Source organism: Nematolebias whitei, chromosome 17, assembly GCF_014905685.2.
Source record: "Nematolebias whitei isolate Nwh7 chromosome 17, NemWhi1, whole genome shotgun sequence".
In the NCBI taxonomy this organism is placed as follows: domain Eukaryota; kingdom Metazoa; phylum Chordata; class Actinopteri; order Cyprinodontiformes; family Rivulidae; genus Nematolebias; species Nematolebias whitei.
In genome coordinates, this window is record NC_056514.1 from 32,373,185 (window position 1) to 32,396,995 (window position 23,811).

The 23,811-nt window shown below is 38.8% G+C and overlaps 1 protein-coding gene across 1 annotated transcript in view; it reads left to right on the forward strand.

Annotated features, from left to right (window-relative positions):
- dock1 (dedicator of cytokinesis 1) overlaps nt 1–23,811 on the forward strand; it is a gene marked incomplete in the record, with an annotated part of 276,885 nt that overhangs the window by 14,984 nt on the left and 238,090 nt on the right. The window contains 6 exon segments of the mRNA XM_037691498.1: nt 12,951–13,034; nt 13,722–13,762; nt 13,888–13,943; nt 16,392–16,488; nt 19,057–19,205; nt 20,293–20,428. Of these exon segments, the coding sequence (XP_037547426.1) occupies nt 12,951–13,034; nt 13,722–13,762; nt 13,888–13,943; nt 16,392–16,488; nt 19,057–19,205; nt 20,293–20,428 (563 nt within the window).

Below are 23,811 nucleotides of genomic sequence, written 5' to 3' on the forward strand. Positions count from 1 at the left end.
CTTTTAAGACCAGATATTGCTACCATTTTTTTTTTTTAAATTTCGATTCAATTCATTTTTATTTGCAGTTTTTCAAGTGTTATAAAAGAAACCATGATGGAAAATAAATATTGCTACCTCTGCTGTGTGTTTGAGACTTTAAGCTAATAGTTAATTTGTGGAACCTACCATCGTAGTCATAAGACAAGTAAACCTACAAAAACAAAATGAAAACCTTCAGAAACAAACAAAAAAATTAATAAAATATACAGCCAACAGAAAATCACACATGAAATTAATATAAGAATGGGAAGCAAACAAGAGTAGATGAATGAGGAGATTTTAAGAAAGGGAAACTCCTGTAAGTGTTTACACATTTGTGTTTAACTTTATCCTTGCTTCACTGAGAATTAAAAACTTTAAGCGTTACTTAACTTTGTATTGCTGTTGGCAAGAAAATGGCTCTTACAGCTCAATAAGAACAGGGATACCCCCAAAAGCCTGGTATGAATGGTAAAACAACGAAGTCGGGACAGATATGGTGAAATGAGAATCAATGTAAACATCCTGAAAACATCCAGCTGGCCTTGTTAGCTGACTGTATTCTATCAGAATGTTGGGCTGTGCCAGGCTGCCTGTAGGTGAGCTCACATTTGATGACCTGTCTGTTTATAATGCGGAAATTATGGGTCTTAAGGACTTGCTCTTCGGGAAAACGCATTTCCGAAATACCTCAGAAGGCAGATTCTAGCTGTAAGCTGTTGGCAGGTGGGAATAAGGATGTATATATACCTTAAAGATTACTGCCTAAGGCATCAACAAACAAGCTGTTACTAGAAACCCATAAGCTAAAGTAAATTCTCCACTCAACATGCTTATTTGCTTGTGTAAACTTCATCAACTGGATTTTTTTTTATTTATTGCGCAGTGTTGGATTAGAATTCTTTAATCCAATGTTAAGATTAATTTTAAACAGAAATCTCAGGACTCATGCATCACTGGGTTTGGCCAGATTAAACAAATGCCAACACTCATTAGCAGCAGTCCATATTAATGTTGCATTTGTCGCCTTTAGGGAGCCTAAAGTTGTCTCACTGATGCTTGCTTACACATCAGCTTCATTTTGCTTAAGAATGAAAATCAGATAAATGCAATGATCTTTTTTATTTTGTCAGATCATCTTTTTACCAGAACTTGAGCTATTTTCTTTTGGGTACGTACACTTCTTGGTAAATTAAAGTTGTTAATCATGTCGGTCTATTGCATGTACTGTACATTGACCTGCATGCTAAAAGTTTTTAGATTATAGTCGAGGTTTGGTTGCATAACTGTTTTCGTTGTTTTCTGTGTTATAACTGTGTTTCTATATAACGGTGGTTGACTTGTTTTTGTGAAAAACTCTTGTTTTGGTTTCAATTTCTTGCTTCTTACTTTTCCAGTTTGAAGGAGAAATCATTGATACTGACTAGTTTATGATAAATTGATTAAGTTCAGGGTTTGCATCATTGTATCTTGTAATAACCATTTACAAATTGATGGACAACAGTTGTACTCTATATGTGCTTTGAGTGTCTTGATAATATAGAAAGGTGCTATGTAGTCCATTTACCATTTAACATATATGTACTGTACTCTATATGTTGTCTGTCTAAAACAGGTCTATCTTGAACATGAGTCCTCGTGACTCAATGAAACTACCTGTATAAATAAAGGTTAAATAAAATTTAAAAAAGATAGTTGCTTTTCTAATACCATTGTTGGTGTCTCCTTGACATTGGGTTAACACACCTAAACTAGGCCTTAAAATACCCCTAAAATTATGTTTATCATTTGCATTGGGTTAGCAGCTCTACCCCTCTTTGTATTCTAAATTAAGAAATAAAATATTACTTAGTTTTACATATATTTTAGCTATCTAAAGTTAAAGATGGGTAATTGGACGGTATATGTGTTCATAATCTTCCAAAGCAAAGCGATTGTAGGGTCATCTATAGTAGGGGTGGGCAATATGGCTCAAATATAATATCGTGATATTTCAGAGCATTCTGACGATAACAATAAATTTTGTGATATAACAAAAAAACAACAACCCAGAAATCATAGTTATTCATTTGACAAAATTAATTTAACATGTTGCTTTGCAGTATTATATTAAAATTAAAACAACAAGGGTTAATTTTACTGAAATTACTTTATTTAGTAAAGTCTTTTTCTTCTTTCGGCTTTTCCCTCTTCAGGGGTCGCCACAGCGAGCCATCCTCCTCCACCTCACTGTCCTCTGCATCCTCTGTCCTCACTCCCACTACCTTCATGTCCTCTCTAACTGCATCCATATATCTCCTCTTTGGCCTTCCTCTTCAGTCTCAAAGTATAAAAATAAAAAATAAAAATGATCCTTCTGTTATTTAGATTGAAAAAGTCTGCACAAAATATAGATAAATAAATCCACCACAAAAACTAAAGTGCAGGTGCAGTTCACCAAAAATAACTAAATAAAATAAAAGCTCAAGATCTGTTGAGCATAAATGTAACATACAACAAAATATATGTTGTCGTTAAATGAGCTGTAACTTCCAAAACTTGTAACAAGGTGACCCTGAAGCTAGTTGGTGTTTCAGCTTCTTCTGTTCCTGCAGGAATGATTCATTTCTCTGACTGCTCTGTCTTTAATCACCTGACTCTGTTCTTGGTCCATGGACTGTGGATCTCAAGAGACAGACCTGCGTGTGTTTGTACCGGCAGTTTGGAGCGGGTGGGGGGAGAGAAAAAAGCCGAGCTGCGCTGGTGCGGGGGGAGGGAGAGACAGTTAAGCTGTCACTGTCTGTACCCGCAGTTTAGAGCTGAATGGAGAAACGCAGCCAAGCCACGCGTTGTTTGTTTTTAACTTTTTAGCTAGCTAGTATTGTGCGCAGCTAATTAGCGTTATGCCAGTACCGACAGGTGGATTGGGGGGTGCGCAGTTCGGCGTGCTCGGTTCTGTTAACGGGGTGGGGCAAACACTGACATACTTACGTCATGAAATTAGCATATCATGATATCATTTATTTTCCCGGGCAAGCTTTTTTTACCGGTATTATCGTGAACGACATGATATGGCCCAGCCCTAATCTAGAGTGCTCATTCTATCCATTGTTGTTCAATACTTAGTGGTGAGACAGTTTTTTTTCTCAGCCAAACTACACTATTGGCTAGCTGACCACAACCCTCAAAGCATAGTCCGAGCACTATACATTGGCATCAGCCCTGTTTTTTTTAGCAAAATATCTCATAAACCACTTGATGAAAAAAAAAAACTTTCAAAAACCAATCATTGAATGTATGTCTAGAACTCATGAACCAAATTCCAGATGACCACCACCATTAAACTGTAGTCAATGGGGAAAAAAGACCACAGCTCAGTCAATTTTACAGATATTAAGCTAAAATTTGGTGTGGTAGTGGCTATGAGGCATCCTTACACATTTTCTGAGCACTGACACATCTCTCAACCAGTGTTGCCAGATAGAGTCAAGGTTTTCCAACCCAAAAATCTGTTAAAAACCGCCACATCATACAAAAATCCACCCAATCAATTAGAGATGCACCGATCCGATACCAGTATCGGCACTGATATCGAAAAATTTCTGGCTCGGGTATCAGTGACAATGTGACCGATCCATGACTGGGCAGATCTATTCACTCTAATTCTATGCTTTGTGCTCTGAGTGACGTCACGCGCTAGCGTACTGACTGAACAAATTAAAGTTGTGTTTTTACATCTTTGACCAAGCTTGTGAAGCTCTTGGTGTGTTTAAGTGTTCTGTTATGGTGCAGAGTTTTCAATAAATTTGTAATTCAGTACGTTCATGTCTGCGTTTAACAAAACAAATGTTTTAAGTTAATTCAGCACTGGGTTTGTAAGCTCAAACATCTAGGTAGACAACAAAAATGGCTAAATCATGTAATCTGGACCTACTTCAGAAACGGGTCCAGATGACATGATTTAGCTATTTTTGTTACTTCAGCACTGTTTTTTTCCTGCATCAGATCGGTATCGGTTCAACATGCAAATATCAGTATCGGATCGAAATTGGGAATAAGTGGATCGGTGCATCCCTACAATCAATATATTGTTACAGTATATTTACTGTTTGAACATGAACGCACATCAGAACAAGTCAAGGTAATTTAACATGTAGCAAAACGCAACAATCCAACAAAAATCTTCCCAGAGTTCCCAACAAAATCAGAATGAAAACTGCCCAATCTGACAACACTGCTCTCAACAGCTTACAATATTACATGGATTCTGCTTAAAATCATTACAAATTTGACCAAAACTGCTGCAATGCCATCCATTTTCAGCACATGGTGATTTTAGTGAAAACTGGCATAAAAAGCACCTGCGATATGCATTCCTTTAAGAAATGCTAGGCCTTCTGTTTCTTTGAGGTCTCTTTCCCAAAAGAGGCATTGTTAAACTTCCTGTTTTCATAAAGAGTACCAACATTTCCTTCTGGCATACTGGAAGGGCCTTGTCTATTGTAATAAAGTAATACCTCAAGGAGCATTTCCTGCATGATTTTATAGGAACAAAAATGTGGTTTTACCATTCTGTGTAACCGCTCAAATGCAGTTCATTGAATTTGAGGTTAATTACAACAGCAATGTATCAACCTTTCGGCTAGAAGCAAAGCTAAAAGGCTGCTGTATATACAGTAAGAGGAAACGGAGTGGCTCTGTTGGTATTTCTCTGTCTTGAGCTCACTGTCCTAATTTGCTACTAAATTAAAGCCATTGGTTCCAGTCTGAATGCTTAAACCTCTTATTAAACTCTTTGTGTGTCACTGCCTGCGCTCTCCTCATCCAAGTTCTTCAAGCTCAAAAGCTTTTTTTTTTAACTACACATACCGCAAATCTTTAATAAGTATTGAATTATTCCAGTTAAATCCTAGTGGATTACATTGATGTACGTTTTTATGAAGTTGGTTTAAACTCATTTTTCTGTTCGGACTGGTATTTACTGGTGGGGAATTAGGAAAGCAAGAATAGGTATTGAATTAAATATCCTCCTCAGACTGCGCTCTGATGGCCTACAAGCCCACTTTATTTTAATCCTCTTAGCATTCTTTATAAGTTAGTAATACTTTTGTATTGTATTTGTTGTGCAAACTGAGAGTTTTATGATATAAATATCTGAAGCAAAAGAGCTTTGTTCACACTCGCCTTGAGATAAGAAGGCAACAACTTCCTTCCAGTTTCTGAAAGAGAAAAAAATTATATTTCTAACTAAACTAAAGAAACTATTTTATTAAAAGAAAGTTTTCACTTATCTTTTTATCGCCCGCAGCTGAAAGGGAAAAATTAACGTTTTTACTGGTCTATGTGCGTTTATGTTCTCTGCATGAATCACTGGATGAATTTAATGAAACTTGCAGAAAGTAGTCATTGAGTATAAAACAGATTCTATGTTAGACTTAACCCAGTTCAAGACAACTGCCAAAACCAAATGACGTTAGTGAATCCAAAAAGTTAAAATTAGATGCAGTAGTAGCTGCTGACATCATATATTCTGTGCATAACATCTTGTAATGTTGCATAGAATTGTACATAACATTAGGTTTAGGGTTTGTCCAATATTAGAAAAGTATTTCTTCTTTAAAACTTCGTCCGTCACTCAGTCTAGGATAGTCGTTTACATTAAAGCATCCCTCAGAGAATACAGTATCCTCTCTGTGTCTACACGGCTCCTCTTTGCTACCTCCCTCTGAGACCCAAGTGCAGCTGGAGTGGAATAATCATCCTCTATTCATTCTTGCTGCACAGAGAAGGGTGTTCTCAGTCCACTCTATGCTTGTTAAAGTGCTCCTCTTTCAACTTAAACGCTGCATTAAATTCATATCCCCTTGCTCACTTTCCCTGCTTATTCCTATTTTCTTTCCAAACGTCAGCTATTTTCCCCCTCCACTTTCTCACACATGATTGTACTCTGAGATTGGTTGTTCTTAGCCATCCTTTGTTGGCCTTTGGGCAAAAATATGCTAAATGAACTTATCTGTGCGTCCAGTATTTCTTTTTTTTAACTCCCTCTTCAGGTTTTATTGAATCTCACAGAAAGTGATTTTGATACACTTTAAATACATAATTAAAATTATGAATACAATCTTAATTTATTATAGCTCAAATGCAAGTCATTATGCTATCATCATCAGTCGCCAAGGGGCAAAGGCAAACTATGTTTTTGCCCCTATTTGTGTGTTTTTGTGCCTGTGACCAAAACCATGACTTGGAATGATATTCAAGCCAAATGTAGCTTAAATGTACATCTATAGCTGAGACTTTCATGAAATAGTCACTGAATATACCTCTACAGCTGTTAACGCTTGGGAAAAAAATCCATATAAAATCGCCACCACAGCCAGCTGACCTTATAAAAGTCAAAACTATATAAGTCACCTTTATTGTGCTGATATTTAGTGTGGTTGTAGCTGAGAGTCATTAACAACACATACTGTATTTTCCGCCGTACACGTCGCACCACCCTGTAAGTCGCATCAGTCCAAATATGTCTAATAAAGTGGAAAAATCCATAAATACGTTGCTTCGCCGTATAAGTCGCACAAAGTTGCAGCAGGTGTTAAATCGTTTAAAATAATTTATTAAATAAACAATCCATGTTGCTTGTGCGGCTCATTCACAAACAAGCCAATTGTGTGTCATGTCCAATCTTACTTTGAAAAACCGCGAAAGAGCGAGTCCGCGAAAGTCGAACCGCAAAGTAGCGAGGGACTACTGTAGCTCGGCTGTTGCTGCAACATAAAAAAAAAAGCTTCATACTTTTGTAACAGTTAGATGCAAGTACAAAGCAATTGTATTTTCTGAAATCTATTTTGTTGTAAGGTGTTTGCATGAATTGCTTCCTATTTGCATCATCTCTTGAGTCTCCTGGTGTTTTAAAAAGCACATCAAGGAGCCAACTTCAAACAGTGATCAACTCTGATGATCTGTGTTTGAGCAGGAGAGACGCACACGCTGCAGCTCAAGTTTCTCCAAGGTTCCCCGCTGTTCTCGCTCAGTGTGAAGCTGCGATCTGACTTCCAGAGTCAAAGTTGCCTCATGCTCTACTCTGGGGTTTTCCTCTTGCAGGATCTTGTTGTCTGGGATTTCCTGTCTGACCGCGGGGCGTAATGCCAAAAACATCAGTCTCTCACCAGCGAGCATTTTCTGTGCACTTTTTCCTTTTCCACCCCTCCTTCATCAGCGTACTGTATTTTTTTTTTTTTTGGTGTAATGATATGTTCAGCTCATCGTAGATTAGTGCAGGTCATTAGCGAGCTCAAAGTGTAGAATTACAATCAGTCCAGTGTTTAGATGAGGCTGCTTATAATTGTAGCGAGGGCGTAGATGTGTGCCGGATAAGTGGCTAGTTCTGTAATTTGATTCCTCACTCGTTTCCTATGATGATAATGTTCACCGAGTTTACACGCCCTTATGCAGGAGGTTATATATGTGAGGAGCCCCCAACCACTGAAGCTGCTGTTTATCTCGTTCCCACAAAATCATTTGCATTCCATACTCGAGAAAAAGTATGGTCGGCTTCTCCATGCTTTGCGTCTCCTTCCTCTGATGGATTTTTCTCTCCTTCACTGCTCCCTAATTGACATCAGTTTACTCCAATATGCAAATCCAGGTTTATGAGTAATCAGAGCTGTCATTTAGGCTCCTGCGTGACTGGAATCACTTTTGGTTGCCGTGTTAAATTGCGCAATCATCGCCTCACATGCCAGAGTTGTGTTTGATGGCCGTCATTTAGTCATCATCTTGTCGTTTGCATACTCATTTTGAAATAGTCTTACCCAGAGAGGACATCCCCTGGTTCTCTGAGCTCCCATTTGTTTGACATTGAAGGGTCTCATTGGAAGTGATGACAAGAGGAGGTTTTATCATGTTCTGATGAAATATGAAGCTCCTGTTAGTCGGGTACTCCCTCTCATCACCTGCTATTTTAAATAACATGCCAAATCAGCAAGAGCAAACACATGGATGGAGCCATTGGCTTTAATGGCGTTTGTAGCAGCTCTTAGCAGTAGTTTAGTTAGTTGTACAGTGACTTTGCTTCTCTGGCGACTCATCATAGATTATTCCCACCTCTTGTTTGATTGCTCTGTTGCTTTCTTACCTCATAGGTGCCTTTTATTTTTTTTCAGTCTGGCATGGATGAATTAATTTCCTGAGGCTTTTGTTCCTTTGTCAGCTCGTGGCTCGTGTTCTGGTGGATTCACTGGATTGTTGTGGGGGATAACAGAATGCACTGTGGACATGCACAAGAATATTCACAACAAAAGCACAGGGTTGAATGAAGTAGGCGATGCTCAACATTTCCTGTCTTTTTACATCCAATGAGGATGTGACCTGCTAAGCAAAACCAAAAAGATACATGTTTGACAGCTCTTTTGTGGCCTAATAGTGTTTTTTAAGCTTTAGTTTTGCAACGTTGTAAAGGGTTTCATCTGCATGCTATATTTTTTTCATAAACTCTTTTTGCTGTTTTATTTTTAAAGAGAGATGCACAATATATTGAAAATTTATTCAGTGTCATGGATTTCAATATCAATATTGCAAAGGATTCCAAAACATATCAGACCAAAACTGCATGCAAAAATTACCAATTTTGCATTCAGATTGACCCCCATAGCTTCAAATGTCCCTGGAGGTATGTACACATGTAGATATTGACAGAACATGTGTGTTTGTTGGAACAGGTATTGTCGTAGCAATGTTCTACAATACCGAATTTTTCGCCCTATACACCGAAATGACGCATTTATGGATTTTTACCCATATTTATAAACCAATTTTTGGCTGAGATATGACTGTTTTCGTTCATTTGGACTGAAAATATTGAACACTACCATTTTCAGCCACTAGATGGCACTCGATTAGTATTGCATGTCATTGTGTCATGTAATAGGTAAAAGTGGCTATTAATGACACAATCGGCCTGCCATAGACTGCCACCTTAGTCCAGTTCGCATGGAGCAACCGTCAAATCAGCTTCATTTCGCTGCGCCGCCCTGGCGAAATGCAGCTAATTTGACCATTGAAGTGCATTTATTAAGTAAAAATTCAACTGAGACACGCCTTTGCTATAATTTCGAGCTAACAAATAATTGTTTTTAGGTAGTTATCTTGTTAAATTTTGAAGAAGTGCACAGTGAGTCCTACCATGCACGCGTTTACTTCTGCATATCGGCTTTTGAAATACAGCTGATTTGATCATCAAAGTGCATTTATTAACAAAAGTTAGACTGGGACACACCTTTACTATAATTTTGAGCAAACAAATAATTGTTTTTAAGTGTTAATGTTGTTAAATTCTTGTTAAAGTCCTCCCGTGCACACTCCCGCGGCTGCCGTTTGGCAGCCAGATTTTTGGCACAACACCGGCCCATATTTCTGGGTTCGGCCCACATTTCCAGGTTGTTAGCGGCGACGCATAATAGATGCGACGTATACAGCAAAGCCACGTATTTATGGATTTTTCAACTTTATTAGATATATTTGGACTGATGCGACTTATACGGTGCGGACGTGTATGGCGGAAAATACAGTAATACTGAAATAATGCTTTCTTAATTATATCCTTGTGTTGGCCCATTTTCTGCTGCTTATCCATGGTCAAGTCATGGGGGCAACTGGTCCAGGGGGAAAACCCAGACATTTCTCTCCACAGTGACGCTCCCAATCCCAACCCCTCCTGGGAGATATCAAGGCATTCCCAGACTAGAAAGTGAGTTCTGGGTCTTATTCCTGTGAGATGTGTCTGGAAAAGCTCCAAAAGGAGGTGTCCAGGAGGTGTGATAATCAGATATTTGACCCATCTCAGCTAACTCCTTTCATTGGAAAAGAGCAGTGGCTCAACTCCAGTCTTATCTCTAAACCTGAGCTCAGCCACCTTTATGGAGGAAACTCATTTCAGCTGCTTGTATCCGGGCATTCTTTCTGTCGTGATCCAAACCTCATGACCAGAGAGGTGGGGGTTGGATGCATAGACGGACCAGTAAACCGAGAGCTTTGCCTTTCAGCTCAGCTCTTCCTTCACCATGACAGGCCGATCCAACAGCCTCATCAATGTGATCGAGGCACCTATCAGTTGATCTGTCTCCTTCTACATCCTACTATCATTCGTGATAGACACGGATATCTTAATATTGTGCGATCCATATTTTTCAACAATGTTTTTAGTGTATTCAACCAATAAGATGCAGAAAACTGGCTTCTTTATACCTATGATGTTGCTTGTGATTCTCGTCTCCATTACTGACAAATACAATACTGGTTCCAGTTGTGCTGTCTATAAACACGTTGTAATTGTGACATGACCCAGCTCACTGCTTTGTTCATTTATTGTTCCACTTTGTACAGATCAAGAAATCTATATGAAAAGATTAACAGATATATCATAAAATGATATGAATCGTTTATCTTGAATCAATCGCCTGTAATCACAAATTATGCTGACTATCCATTAGTATTAAGTGTACTAAGTTTGTCTTATTAGTTGCTAAATGAGGGTGACAGACTTCATGCACTTACATGATCTGTCAGGGAAAGACCCACTTTAATTTTCTGTGCGGGAGTAGAATACATAAAATGATTGAACTCTAAAATCCAAGCAGAAATGTAGTGTTCTGCATAACTGTCCAGCATAAGCCCCCTAGAGCTGATAGTGACAAAACACACACATATACACACACAAAACAAAACATTGTGCCCCACCTGACGCTCCTAATGAACAATAATGAGCTCTTCAAGTGGCAGGTTGTTGTGAGGAAAAAATGGTTAATTCACTTTCAGTTCCAACCTTCTGGGAAGACTGAAGCACCTGTGGTAATAGTCTTTTTTTAATTAGACATTTTCACTTCTGGAAACCTCTGTTCAAACAGATCATTGTGCATTCCCTCAACAAGACACAGATGCACAAATACAGACATTAACTCTTCTCGTTTTCTTTCATATAAACATCCTTTTTTTTACTGCCTGTGTTAAACGTGTACGTTGTGTTTGTAGACTTGACAGGTGTTGAGGTCCACAAAAAGGTAATTTAAACTGATTAGTAGAGTTTAGCTGATTAGGTTTTTATTGGTCAGTTTTTTAAAATTAGAGCAGTCTGCGGGGTCTGGAGGGGGTCATGGTGGGGCACAAACGGCTTAGTGTGAGGTAGACGCAGCGCTACCTCTGTACCTTTTTACCTAGTGCGTCTGTATTATGCGCCAGTAGCTTAGCGCTATGTCAACGCAACGTCAGTGCTGGCAGTTGTCCGGGGGGGACAGTTCGATAGGCAGGGCGCTTGATAGGCCTGTCACGATAACAAGTTTTGCTGGGCGAACAATTGTCTCAGAAATTATTGCGATAAATGATAATATTGCTTGAAATTTGACAATAATTAGTAATTGTCAAATTTAGGAAGAAATGTTGATTAATTTTTGCGTGTAGTACCTTTTTTGACCACTGGATGGCAGTAAAAGACTGTCTGAACCAAAGAATAGATAGTGAGGGAGCGAGCAGCGTGCCTCTTTAAGAAAAATGGGAGGGAGGCCCCTTGACGTGACATGGGCTGTTTCGTTCCTGTTTTTCAGTTCTCAAAATGGCAGATGCTCGGTGGGGTTTGAGCTCTTTAGCATAGCATTTGTCACATTAATTAAAAAATCAGTAAACAAGTTCTCAGCTTCTTTTTGCAGAGAAAAACAACTTTTTAGATGAAAGCATAGTTTCAACTATAAATTCTGGAGCGTTGACAAGACGGAGATTTTTCCCGAGGTCGGCCTGTTAGCTTAGCTCGTACTTAGCTTCTCAGCTTAGCTGCTTTTAACAATCCAAAAACACAATTTTGGACCGTTAAAATGGATTCTAAAGAGAAAAGAGAAAGGGAAGGGTCAGTCAAGAGCACCTGAGTTGAGCCTTTTGTCATCCAGTGTCTTCAGTAGAAAGAGACGCAAGGAAACGATAACGCCAATAAATGAAAATGAGGTTGATAATTTTCATTTATCATGTGATTAATTGATTTATTGCGACAAGCCTAGTGCTCGGTTCTGTTGACAGTGGGGGGGGGGGGGGGCACCCTCCTTGTATAATGGTATTGGAAACTACATCTTAGAAAGATGCAGGAAAATGGCCACCTGCATCATGAAGGACCCCACTCACCCAGCGCACACACTTTTTGCCCCGCTCCCCTCAGGAAGGAGGTTAAGGAGCATTAAGTGTAGAACCGCTAGACTGAGGAACAGCTTCTACCCTGAGGCTCACATCATGTTGCTGCTGATCTGTTTCATGTTGCTGCTGATCTGTTTCATGTTGATGTGTTCATGCGTGCTCATCTGCTCACACAGACTCCTGTTCGTGCTGCTGTTTCTCAGCGTATTGTTTTTATACTTAGTGCTTAGCGTATTTGTTAATGTTTTTCTTAGTTCATTCATATCTTAGGTCTTATTACTGTTTTTATTTTACATTTTATACTTTTATTGGATGTAACTGGGACTCTGTACACAATTTCGTTCCACCACATGCACCACACATGCACCACACATGGTGCAAATGACAAATAAAGAACCTTGAATCCTTGAAACACTGGTGCTGATTAAAACAATAAGTAGCTTATTTTTTGTTTGGGAACATTCCGGAAAACAAAGACTGCTGGGATAGTTTATCACCTGCCCATCCTTGTTCCAAGCAAATATGTTCATCACCATCATTTGTGGTGTTTTAGTATTATAGATTTTTCCTCAGTAAGTGGGAAAAAAAGCGTTTATCACAATCTAACTGGTGCCAAGTCCCACCATAACAGTGTCAGGCTGCGTGGGTGGACATCCCACATATGTGTGATACTTCAAATACACATTACACAATTAGTGCCACGAGGGAGCTCTATTGCCTTTTTCCACTTCCTGTAATATCTTCCTCTCTTATTTTGTCCCCTCTTGCTTTTCTTTAAGCAATCTATAACTACGATGCCCGGGGAGAGGAGGAGCTGTCGCTCCAGATCGGAGACACGGTGCACATACTCGAGACATATGAAGGTGAGAACAGTCAGACTGCGGCATGATGAATGTGCCTTTACTGTTCTCTTTAGTGCCCATTCTTTTATTTATTTTGTAGACATGTTTATTTATTTATTAAGATATCAGTTGTGATCCTAATGGTCTGACCCTTTGGAGGTTTGCTATGATCTTATCTGTCCTAGCAGGTTATACAATTTAGAGGATTTTCCGCATTGATAGAAGCACTAATGATCAATTAATCAATATATTTGGATTTTTAGCTTCAAATGATCAACTACGCTTCATTTTTATGGAAGCGTTATAATTTCCTAAACGATTAACGCATTTTGGCCTATTTTTGTTCAATATTGACTAGGTGTAATATCTTTTATTGGAGCGTTTTTAGTCTTTTTTTAACCTAATTTATAAAGATTGAAAGAGCTGAATGTTTTTTTTTTAAATTTTGTCTTGATTGCTAAAAATTTTGACTGAATGAATAAATGAGGCCGTGCTCTTATTTTTCTTTGCATTTCGGTGCTGTGACGCATTTATAACTTTGATCTTCATTCTGAAATTATAGTCATCATAAATATGATTGTTATAGCATTTTAGCTATAACAATGTATTTTTTTAATCCTGCATCTTAACATTGTACGTAAAAGGAACTTTCATTTATTCAAATTGACAGTAATGGTACTTGTTGTATATAACTTTGTGATCCATTAGGCTGGTTCAGAGGTTATAGACTGAGGAGAAAATCAAAAAAGGTGAGTGCCTCATTAGGTTGTAAAACACCTAAATTAATTTCTGGGTTATTAATCTTTAAAATAGTTTTCCTTTCTCAGCTGTTTGATGATGCATTACTGTCTTTTTTTTTTAAATCTTCCTCCAGGGCATATTTCCTGCTTGTTATATACACATCAAAGATGCCACAGTTGAGGGCAGCGGGTCAGTACTTCAGAATTTATAAGCCGCTTGTTTTTGTTTTTTTTGCAAATCTGTTGTAATGAGCAGAGCTTTCTGTGTTCACTGTAGTTTTTGCTTTCAAATATTTGGGTTCGTGTCTGTCAGTTGTTTACTTTAGATTAATTAAATGACATATCAGTATTTTGAGAAATATTGAAATTTGTAAAAACACAAAAGTTGGTTTCAACTCGAGTGACGTTTCTGCTTCACACGTTAGACAAGCTCGCAGTAAAAGAGACGATGACGATGTCGTCCGCGTCGTGTCCGATGATGGCGGACCTGGCTAGCTTCTGGCGTGTGCTCGTATGTGGCTGGAAAATCCGAATTTCGTCTTAAATATTCGGTCGCAGGCCGCTCAGTACAACTGGCCCGCACTGTTGTAGGTGTATTCTTGCAAATTTGTCATTTGTGGTCTAACTCAGAAAGGCAAGAGTTTTCAAAGTTTAAGACGCCTTTCTTGACCTTTGAACGCCAAACTGATCTTCTTTGAGCAGCTTCCTCTCTCTCTTCGGTGGGCAAACTACACGCAGTCAGATTACGTTTGAATACGTCCTTATAGCGAAGGTACTGCCCACCAGAGTTGCACTTCCCACTTAAAACCACTGAGTAGAATACACTCTTCGGAAGTCTAGTCTTCCATTCGTTGGACGTGGCCGCACCATCGCAGTTGTCCTCTCATCAGTAGGGCCTCCGTGCCGTGAGTATTTGAGCGCCGAAGAACATCTGCATTTTGTAACACGATTCTGCCATTTGATGCACAAGATGGAACGTAGGCATTTTATGTGAAATGCATCCACCCTCCTAATGTCACCTTTATACAGGCATTGGGTTTCGTATGCGTATAAAAGGGTCTGCAGCACTATGGCACGATAAACTGTGAGCTTCGTCTGCAGTGCGATCTTGTGAGATTTCCACACACGCTGCTTTAACCTGCCGAAGGTGGCAGCAGCTCGCGCTATAAGCGTTCAGACGCATGACGGTTGTCATTTCTTATCTGGCAGCCCAAATAACAGAAGTTGGTGACTTCTTCCAGGTTTATCCCATCAATGGTTATCGTTGGCGTCAGGACCACAACCTCTTGGCGGCAATTTAAGTATCTGAGTTTTGGTGACACTTATAACTAGGCCTGTCGCGATAAACAATAAATCAATTAATCGCACGATAAATGAAAATTATCTACCTAATTTTCATTTATCAGCTTTATCATTTCTTCTTGTCTCTTTCTACTGAAGACACCTGATGACAAAAGACTCGACTCCAGTGCTCTTCACTGACCCCTCCCTTTCTCTTTTCTCCTTAAAATCTGTTTTAACCGTCCAAAATAGCGTTTTTGGATCGTTAAAAGCAGCTAAGCTAACAGGCTGACCTTGGGGGAAAAAAACGGTGTCTTATCAAAGCTACAAAATTCACGGTTGAAACCCGTGCCTTCGTGCTGTTTTTCTCTGCAAAAAGAAGCTGAGAACTTGTTTACTGATTTTTTTAAATTAAAAGCTTTGTGTGAAAAATGCTATGCTAAAGAGCTCAAATCACACAGAGCGTCAGCCATTTTGAGAACCGAAAAACAGAAACAAAAGACAGCCCATGTCACGTCAAGGGGCCTCCCTCCCATTTTTCTTAGAGACACGCTGCTCGCTCCCTCACTTTCCATCCTTCGGTTCAAACAGTCTTATACTGCCATTCAGTGGTCAAAAAAGGTACTACACACAAAAATTTACCGACATTTTTTTCTTAAATTTGACAATTACTAATTATTGTCAAATTTCAAACAATATTATTGTTTATCACAATAATTCCTGAGACAATCGCCTAGCAAAATTTATCATGACAGGCCTAGTTATAACTATTCCAACCTTGAGACACGATTCCTGCAAGGCATTGAGATAGCACTGTAAAGCGTCCATGCTGTCCACCGTTAGGCATACGTCGTCAGCATAGAGGATATCCATGACTGAAAGGTTGGTAGTTCGGGACTTCGCTCTAAATCGGGAGAGGTCGAATACGTTCTTGTCTGCCTGTATATGAAGCTGGATACATCCACTGCATCTTTCAAGAGCATCAGTCATCACAGCAGCAAAATAGAGTTAAAAAAGGATGGATGCCATTACACATCCTTGTTTTACTCCGGTCCTAACCAGGAAGCGTTCTGAGAAAGCACGTTCATGCATAACCTGGGCCCTCGTGCTGTCATGGAACTGCCTAATTAGTTTAGGGAATTTCTCAGGACATCCAGATTTATTGAGGATAACCCAAAGAGCCTCATTAGGTTCTAGTCATGGATATAAACATTAAGTGGTGTTTTTTTCTTTAAAAGGCATATAGTAAATTGTTTTACTTCTGAACCCTCTGTTCTCATAAGACTTGAAAGCTTTTTAGGGTTGAAAAACGAGGTCAGACCAAACGCTGGTTTTATTTTCTGTTCTGTCACCGCAGGCAGAAGGAGACGGTCATTCCCACCGAGCTGCCCCTGGTTCAGGAGGTTACCACAACGCTGCGGGAGTGGGCCACAATATGGAGGGACTTGTATGTGGTGAGTCGGCCTGTTCTTCCCTAACAGAACACTGGCATTACAAACAGAGCATGTCACTGCAGGAATGTTAAGGAAGACGAGAAAAGTCGACTATTGATTTTTATACATTTAATATAAAATGGTATTGTGCAGAAATCCCAGGGATTGAGACAATTCTGAATGGCAGAATCAGTCCGCCTTATGATAACAAGAGCAATATATTATTCGTAGTTACACTTTTATCAAAAACGCAAAAATGTTAGCCGCTATCTGATCTGGAGAGCTCTTTGACTAAACAGAGTCTCACTGGGCATCACTGTATGATCAGATGTTTATTCTTACATAACATTTCTGCTGAAGACACATGATCAAATCTCAGTTTTCCATCGCAAAATGTTTTTGTTTTCCTCTATAAAGGCACTATAAATACAAATTGTTTTAAATTATCTTTCGCTAATTTGAAAGTGGGTTTCAACTTAAAGACTGTATAAATCTGTCGTTTGTAATCGTCTTGTGGTGAGCTCTGACTGATTGTGTTCACACCTGGACGTTTAACGTGCATCCTTTCTGCAGTTACCTGCTCTGTACGCAGATGCAGACAGCCATGTTGCACGGTCAAGTGTCAGACGTGACAAAGAAGCCCTGCTAATGTTTTTGTGAAAACTACAACACATTCAGACATCTGAAGTCACACATTCACTGTGTTTAATTAGGTTAATATAATGCGACACACTGCTGCACAGAGTGATGGCCTCTGATTGACACTGAACTTTAAAGCACACCTCAGTGAGCTCAATCAGCTAAACAATCTCAGACTTTAAACTAAAGAGAAATTTATCGCACAGCGTTCTGGCAATTGAGCCTGATTAATAAAAATCAAGACAACACATTCATTTTATAATGCAGCTGATTCTGATGGAGTTCATGTCAGTTTAGTAGGAGGCCCCACAGGACGGATTGTATTCAGACTATGTGGATGGAAGGGGTCCAGACCACCTTCAGGTGTTCTGAAGGAAAACTGTTTGACTGCTTTTTAAGCTTATTCAGAAGTGTTGGCATTGTCCAAATGCAGTCTGATGACTAAAAGCCCTCTGAAGGTTCAGATGTGCACAGCTTCAAAAAGATAAAATGATTTTGTCGTAAGGATGCTTAGTTTTCAAGCTGTAACTAGAAAAATTGCATTTCCTGTGAAAATGCAGTGTGAATGCTTATTGCAGAAGAACTTGCTGAAAAACAGCTGAAATGTAGCTGAAAATGTAGAACAAGCGTAAATCTGCAGGAGAAAGCAGAAAGAACACAAAAGTTGAAATGAGTGCAAAAAATTTGGAATTAGCTGAAAAAGCCAATATTAGCACAAATACAGCTAAATAGTAGCTGAAATAACTGAAACGACCAGAAATAAGCTGAAAGGAGCGTAAGAAGTTGAAATTAGCAGAAAAAACTATTAGTCTGAAAGTGGCAGAAATTACCATGAAAAACTTGAATATATCTGAAAACAGCTGAAATTAGCTAAAATGTGCTAAAAAGCTAGCTGTAAAGGTAGAACAAGCTTAAATTAGCTCAAGAAAATAGAAAGAACACGTTTGCCCAATTAGGCTGATAGAATCAGAAATGAGCACAAAATAATGGAAATTCCATGAAAAAAGCTAAAATTAGCAAAATAACAGCTGAGAAGTAGCTAAAAAGGTAGAAAGAAGCTTAAATTACCAGAAGAAAGTGGAGAGCACATTCTTGCTGAATTAGGCTGAAAAAAGTTTAAATGAGTGCAACAATAGTGGAATTAGCTGAAAAGGTTGAAATTAGCATAAAAACGGCTAAATAGTAGCCGCAATAGCAGAAAAAGCTGAAACTTCCAGAAATAAGCTGAAAGGAGCATAACGAGCTGACATTGGCAGAAAGAAGTTAGAAGAAGCACAAAAATGTTGTAGTTAGCAACAAGGATCAGACAGGAGCACAAAACAGCTGAAATCAGCTGAAAATAAGTTTAAATTTGCACAAGGAAGCTGAAAGAAGCGGAAGCAGAACGAAATGTGAAAGGAGCAGTTAAAGGTTGTAAACAGATCTAAAGATTTGAAGGATGTAAAATGAGCTCAGTTCATTTTCTATGAGGAAAAAAAAATGGCAGAAAAGGCTCAAAAAGCTAAAGTTGCACCAATAGCACCCTTCTCCTGAATGAGCTGAACATTTTGACTTGTGATTTCTTGAAATAGCACAAAAACTGTGGAACAAGAAATGATTTTGAAAAACGTACAGAATAAAAATGGATCAAAATAGTGTGAATGCTTCATAAATATTAACAGTATTATTATTGGCTGAAGCTGCAGAGATTCTACCATATTTACACAGCCTTGTTCACCTACAACTATTTAGAGTTTACATTTTTTGTGTTTAAAATGCATTTTATGGGGTGTATGAGGCCCTCAGGTCTCGCAGAAATAATAATGAGCATTGTGACAGAAACGTGCAGGAACTAATTCTTCCTCACAGAGTTGGGGGCACAGTGTGGGCTTCATGCTGTTCAGACAAAGTAGCGTTTGGCATTTTCAAATTTCCACTTGAGTCTCAGCTGTTCAATGTTTTGTCTGAAAGGAGGACAAGCGTGAGATGTTCAACTCTGTCCGGGACATGATCTACGACCTCATCGAATGGCGGTCACAGATTCTGTCTGGCACGCTCCCGCAGGACGAGCTCACTGAGCTCAAACAGAAGGTCACCTCTAAGATCGACTATGGCAACAAGTGAGTATTCAGTTATTGTAGTTTTTTTTCCCCTTCCTATGCATTATATCCCTGGATCCTCTTGTGTATATACATGTGCACCTGCATGGATAAGTCATCACTGTCAGACTGTAGAAAATGACAGGTCATCACTTAGCTTGATAACAGTGGGAGTGATTTAGTTTTAGCAAAATGCTAAATATTCCATCGTGACATGACAGCTCTCTTGGTATCGGCAGTAAGACGAGTAAACCATTTGAAAAAGAAAATTGTAAAGCTTTACTTTGCAGCTGCAATGAAGCTAAACCTGCGGCCAGGTAGGAAAATCGCTGGATGACAAAAGGCTCAACTTTGGTGCTTTTCACTGACCCCTTTAAAATCTGTTTTAAGTATTCAAAATCACGTTTTTGGTTCTTTAAAAGCAGCTAAGCTGAGAAGCTAAGCTACGAGCTAAGCTAACAGACCGACCTCGGGTGAAAAAAACCCTCCGTCTTGTCGAAGCTCCAAAATTCACGGTCGAAACCCGTGCCTTCGTGTAAAAAGTTGTTTTTGTCTACAAAAAAGGCTGATAACTTGTTTACTGATTTTTTTTTATTAAAAGCTTTGTGTGAAAATGCTATGCTAAAGAGCTCAAATCAAACCGAGCGTCCGCCATTTTGAGAACCGAAGAGAAGCAGCCCATGCCGCGTCAAGAGGCCTCCCTCCCATTTTTCTTAAAGAGACACGCTGCTCGCTCCCTCACTATCCATCCTTCGGTTAAAACCGTCTTGTATTGCCATCTAGTGGTCAGAAAATGTACTACACTCAAAACAATTTGACCAATATTTCTTCCTAAATTTGACAATAATTAATAAATATAGTCAAATTTAAAAAAAAATATTATCGTTTATCGCAATAATTTCTGAGACAATTAATTGCCCAGCAAAATTTGTTATCGTGACAGGCCTACCTGAGAGTGTAATAAACCTTGGCATATTTTAACAAAGTCCATGCTCAGTAATCCAGGTAGCACAAAAGCAGCACAAATAAAAGAAACTGTCCAGATGACCTGACTGAAAATTGTTGGCTTGGCATATTTTGTTAATTAATCCTCTTTTTTTTATGCCAGATATTTGGATCTTGATCTGGTAGTCAGAGACAAAGATGGAAACATACTGGACCCAGATGTCACCAGCACCATCAGCATATTCAGGGCACATGAAACGGCCTCCAAGCAAATAGAGGACCGGATCCAAGAGGAGAAGGTAAGCTTGTGGAGTCTTCTACTTTAACCAAATTCAACCGTACTTGTGTCTTTAACTCAGTATATTACAGAAGAAAAAAGCCCAGTTATGACCGGTGTGAATGAGATCCTATTCTTTTTGACTCCCTGAATCTCAGGCAGTCAGACAGGTCTAATTGAAATGTGGTTGGAATAAATGAGTCTCTGCACGTTCCACAGTCATATGAAGAAGGTGAAGTGAAAGAGCAGAAAAAAAGGCATTTATTCAACAAAAATATACATGCATGTGACATTTCCTGTTGCTAAACCAAATAAATACATACTGTAAGAAGAAGCTCGTATTGCTGCCCTTTAGGAGAAATGATCCACCCTGGGTTTGTTTCACCTTCCTGACAGATGGCCTGATGTTGTGTTCAAGCGCTCGTGTGATGCAGGGTTTATAGTGCAAGCTGCCCTTTTACTGAAGAGGTGTAGCATTGCTATATCAAAACATTTCAGCCTTTAAGATGCACAAATAAAGTTTTTATCCCCCTTGAAAAACAGACATATCTCCTGTAACTGCGGCTATAGGTCAGAGCACCGTTTTTCAAATTCTTTGCCGTCATGTTTATAGAAGACTGCAGTTTTGCTTTAATGTCCTTTAGGAGGCTTTTTCCTTGCATGTCAGTAATCCAGTTTTTTCTCTCCAACTGTGTATAAAAGTCCTTTTACTCGTAACAGTCAACCCCGACATTTTCAGAGGTTATTAAAGATGCCCTTTGTATAAAAATGCTTCTGAAGGGGGCGACACGTCTAGTCTGTGAGAAGCTTGCAGGCATTTGAAGTAATATTTACTTCTAGTAGTTTCAAATCTTTATACCATATTTTTCGGACTATAAGGCGCACCTGATTATAAGACGCGATATCAATGAACAGGTCTGTTTTCATACATAAGGCGCACCGGATTACAAGGCACATGAAGTGAAACTAAATAGTCGGATAGGTCAAACTTTATTCAACTCATTCACAATAACCCCATAAAATCGGTTCGAGGTCAGTAAGCACAACCAGAATTAATACATAAGGTGCACATAAGGCTCGCTGTCGATTTTAAAGAAAATTAAAGGATTTTAAGTGCGCCTTATAGTCCGAAAATAACAGTAAATATCGCAGCGCCGGTTTATTTAAAAAGGTTTAGGCCCCTTTTTATGGCGTGCGGTCTTTTCAGTGACATTGACAACAATAGAGTCAGTCTGAATACAGTTAGTGGTACTTTGTCATAAGCTGCAGTCAGTTATTCCAGGAAAAACAACTTGAACACATCTTTTCAACACAGCGTAAGCCTGAACGTCCGTCGCACAGTCACATGAACAAATGGGCAGATTTTACCATTGATTATACACATAAAAGTCCCGTCAGAGCTGTAAAAATATAAAAGCCTCTTTTTGCTTCTACCATTTTATTATAAGCTGCAGCTCCTGAGCAGAAAGTACCAAAAAATGTTTTTGTGATTTGTCTCTCTTGCTTTCTGGCTGCCCGTCTTGACACGCATGCACAGAACGCAGCATTGTGCTGGCAGGAGAAATGATAAAGTGGAAATTAAATGCTTTAGTCCAATCAGAGCTGTCAAACTAAAATCTTGATTCAATTCTTTAAGCAGCGATTTTAGATGTTGTAGGTTTAGAGAGGATACGTTGTTCTTACTGTGATATTTCACATTTTCATCTGGCATTGCCATCAAGTCACATCCCTAAATCATATCGCACTGTTTTGTTTGTTTGGCTTAAAAGTTGGTCAAAATGTTCAACTCTAAGCCAGAAGGGAAAAGACGTGTAGAAGAAACGAATTAAATACCAATCAATTTTTCTGAGATCAACAAAACTTAATAAAAGAATCCCTTTAGTGTGAGTTTAAAACTTAAAAAAAAAAAAACACAAACAACACTGCAGTGTTTGAATATTAAGATATCCTAATGCAGAGACATTCATCCTCTGCAGTATTCAATACTCGCGTTCAGTCCATTTAATAAACTAAAGCACTTCAACAGGTAATTATATTTCATAGTTTTCCATCAGTTGCTGAGCTGGTAATAAAGACTTTCCCTCAGCCTTTTATTATTTAATATAAATGTGTTTTTGATTGATGTTTTTTCTTTGTTGCAACAATATTTCCTAGCAATAAATCTTATACTTTTGGAAAGGTTGTTTATATCCTCTTAAACTGTGCCACATTTGTAAGGAAACTGCATTTGTGGATTGAGCTGCATAGTCCAAATCGTGGGTTGGGCCCATAAACATCTTCTCTGTCAACAACAACAAACAGCTTATTCTGATTCTGACTCTTGTTTAATGCTTTACTGGACTGGATGATTGAAGTCTGAAGAAACGGGATGTATTGATAAATGAACAGTGTATTCATTTTACAATCATTTGCCTCCTTGCACTGCTTATTACATGGCTATTGTGGCTGTGTAAGGTTCTTCCACATGCTACTGAGGCAAATGATTGCTAAATGAACACAATCATTTGACTCGATAACTTTTGGCAAATAATTGTTTATTCATTTAACAATCATTTGCCTCAGTAGCATGTGGAAGAACCTTACACAGCCACAACAGCTCTGGAACAAACAGCACGCCTAAGCTGATCCCGTTCAGTTGAGTTGAGATCAGGACTGCATGCAAATTATTCCGTCCTCTCAACTCCCGAATTCTTGTGGTAGTCTCTGATAAATCCTCTCTGTGGAAGATGGAGCTCCATCTCAGACTGTGGAGATGCGACATCGCCACTGGTTCTCACAGACGCCAACAATTAGGCACTTGACTATCATCACCTGAGGCACCAGAAGCTGAAGACCATAGCAGAATAAGCTGTTTGGCATAGGCAGAGAAGTTTTTGCCTGCTTTTCATTAACATGCACATTTAACTCTGCTGCTCAACCAACATTCGTATTTTCCTAACAAACGTGGCACCATTTAAGGTGAAGTGCACGAGTTTCCCAGTTGTATAGATTTAGTGCCGAGAAGAATTTGTACGACAAAGAAATAATCAACCAAACACAAATTTCCTTACATTTGTTGCTGTGGTTACAATATTTTAATGGCGAACTGTGCGTTATGCATAAAATATTTCAAGAACTCATGCTTAAGCTGAAACAACAAACATTCAAAAAAAATTGCAAGGAATCTTAATGAAAAATATTGATCTATTTTTATTTATCGATGCAATGCTTGTACAAAAATATAAGTTTGCTTAGTTTTATTGCACTTTGGATATGTTATTCATCACTATTTCAGTCTTGCTTTATTAATATTTTTAGCTGCTTTTTTTTTACCCACGTTTACAGAAATGCTTTTCACTCTTTGTCTGCAACACCCCATAATGTAGCTTTCACAAGAAAACCATTAAGGAAAGAAAGTCCAACAAG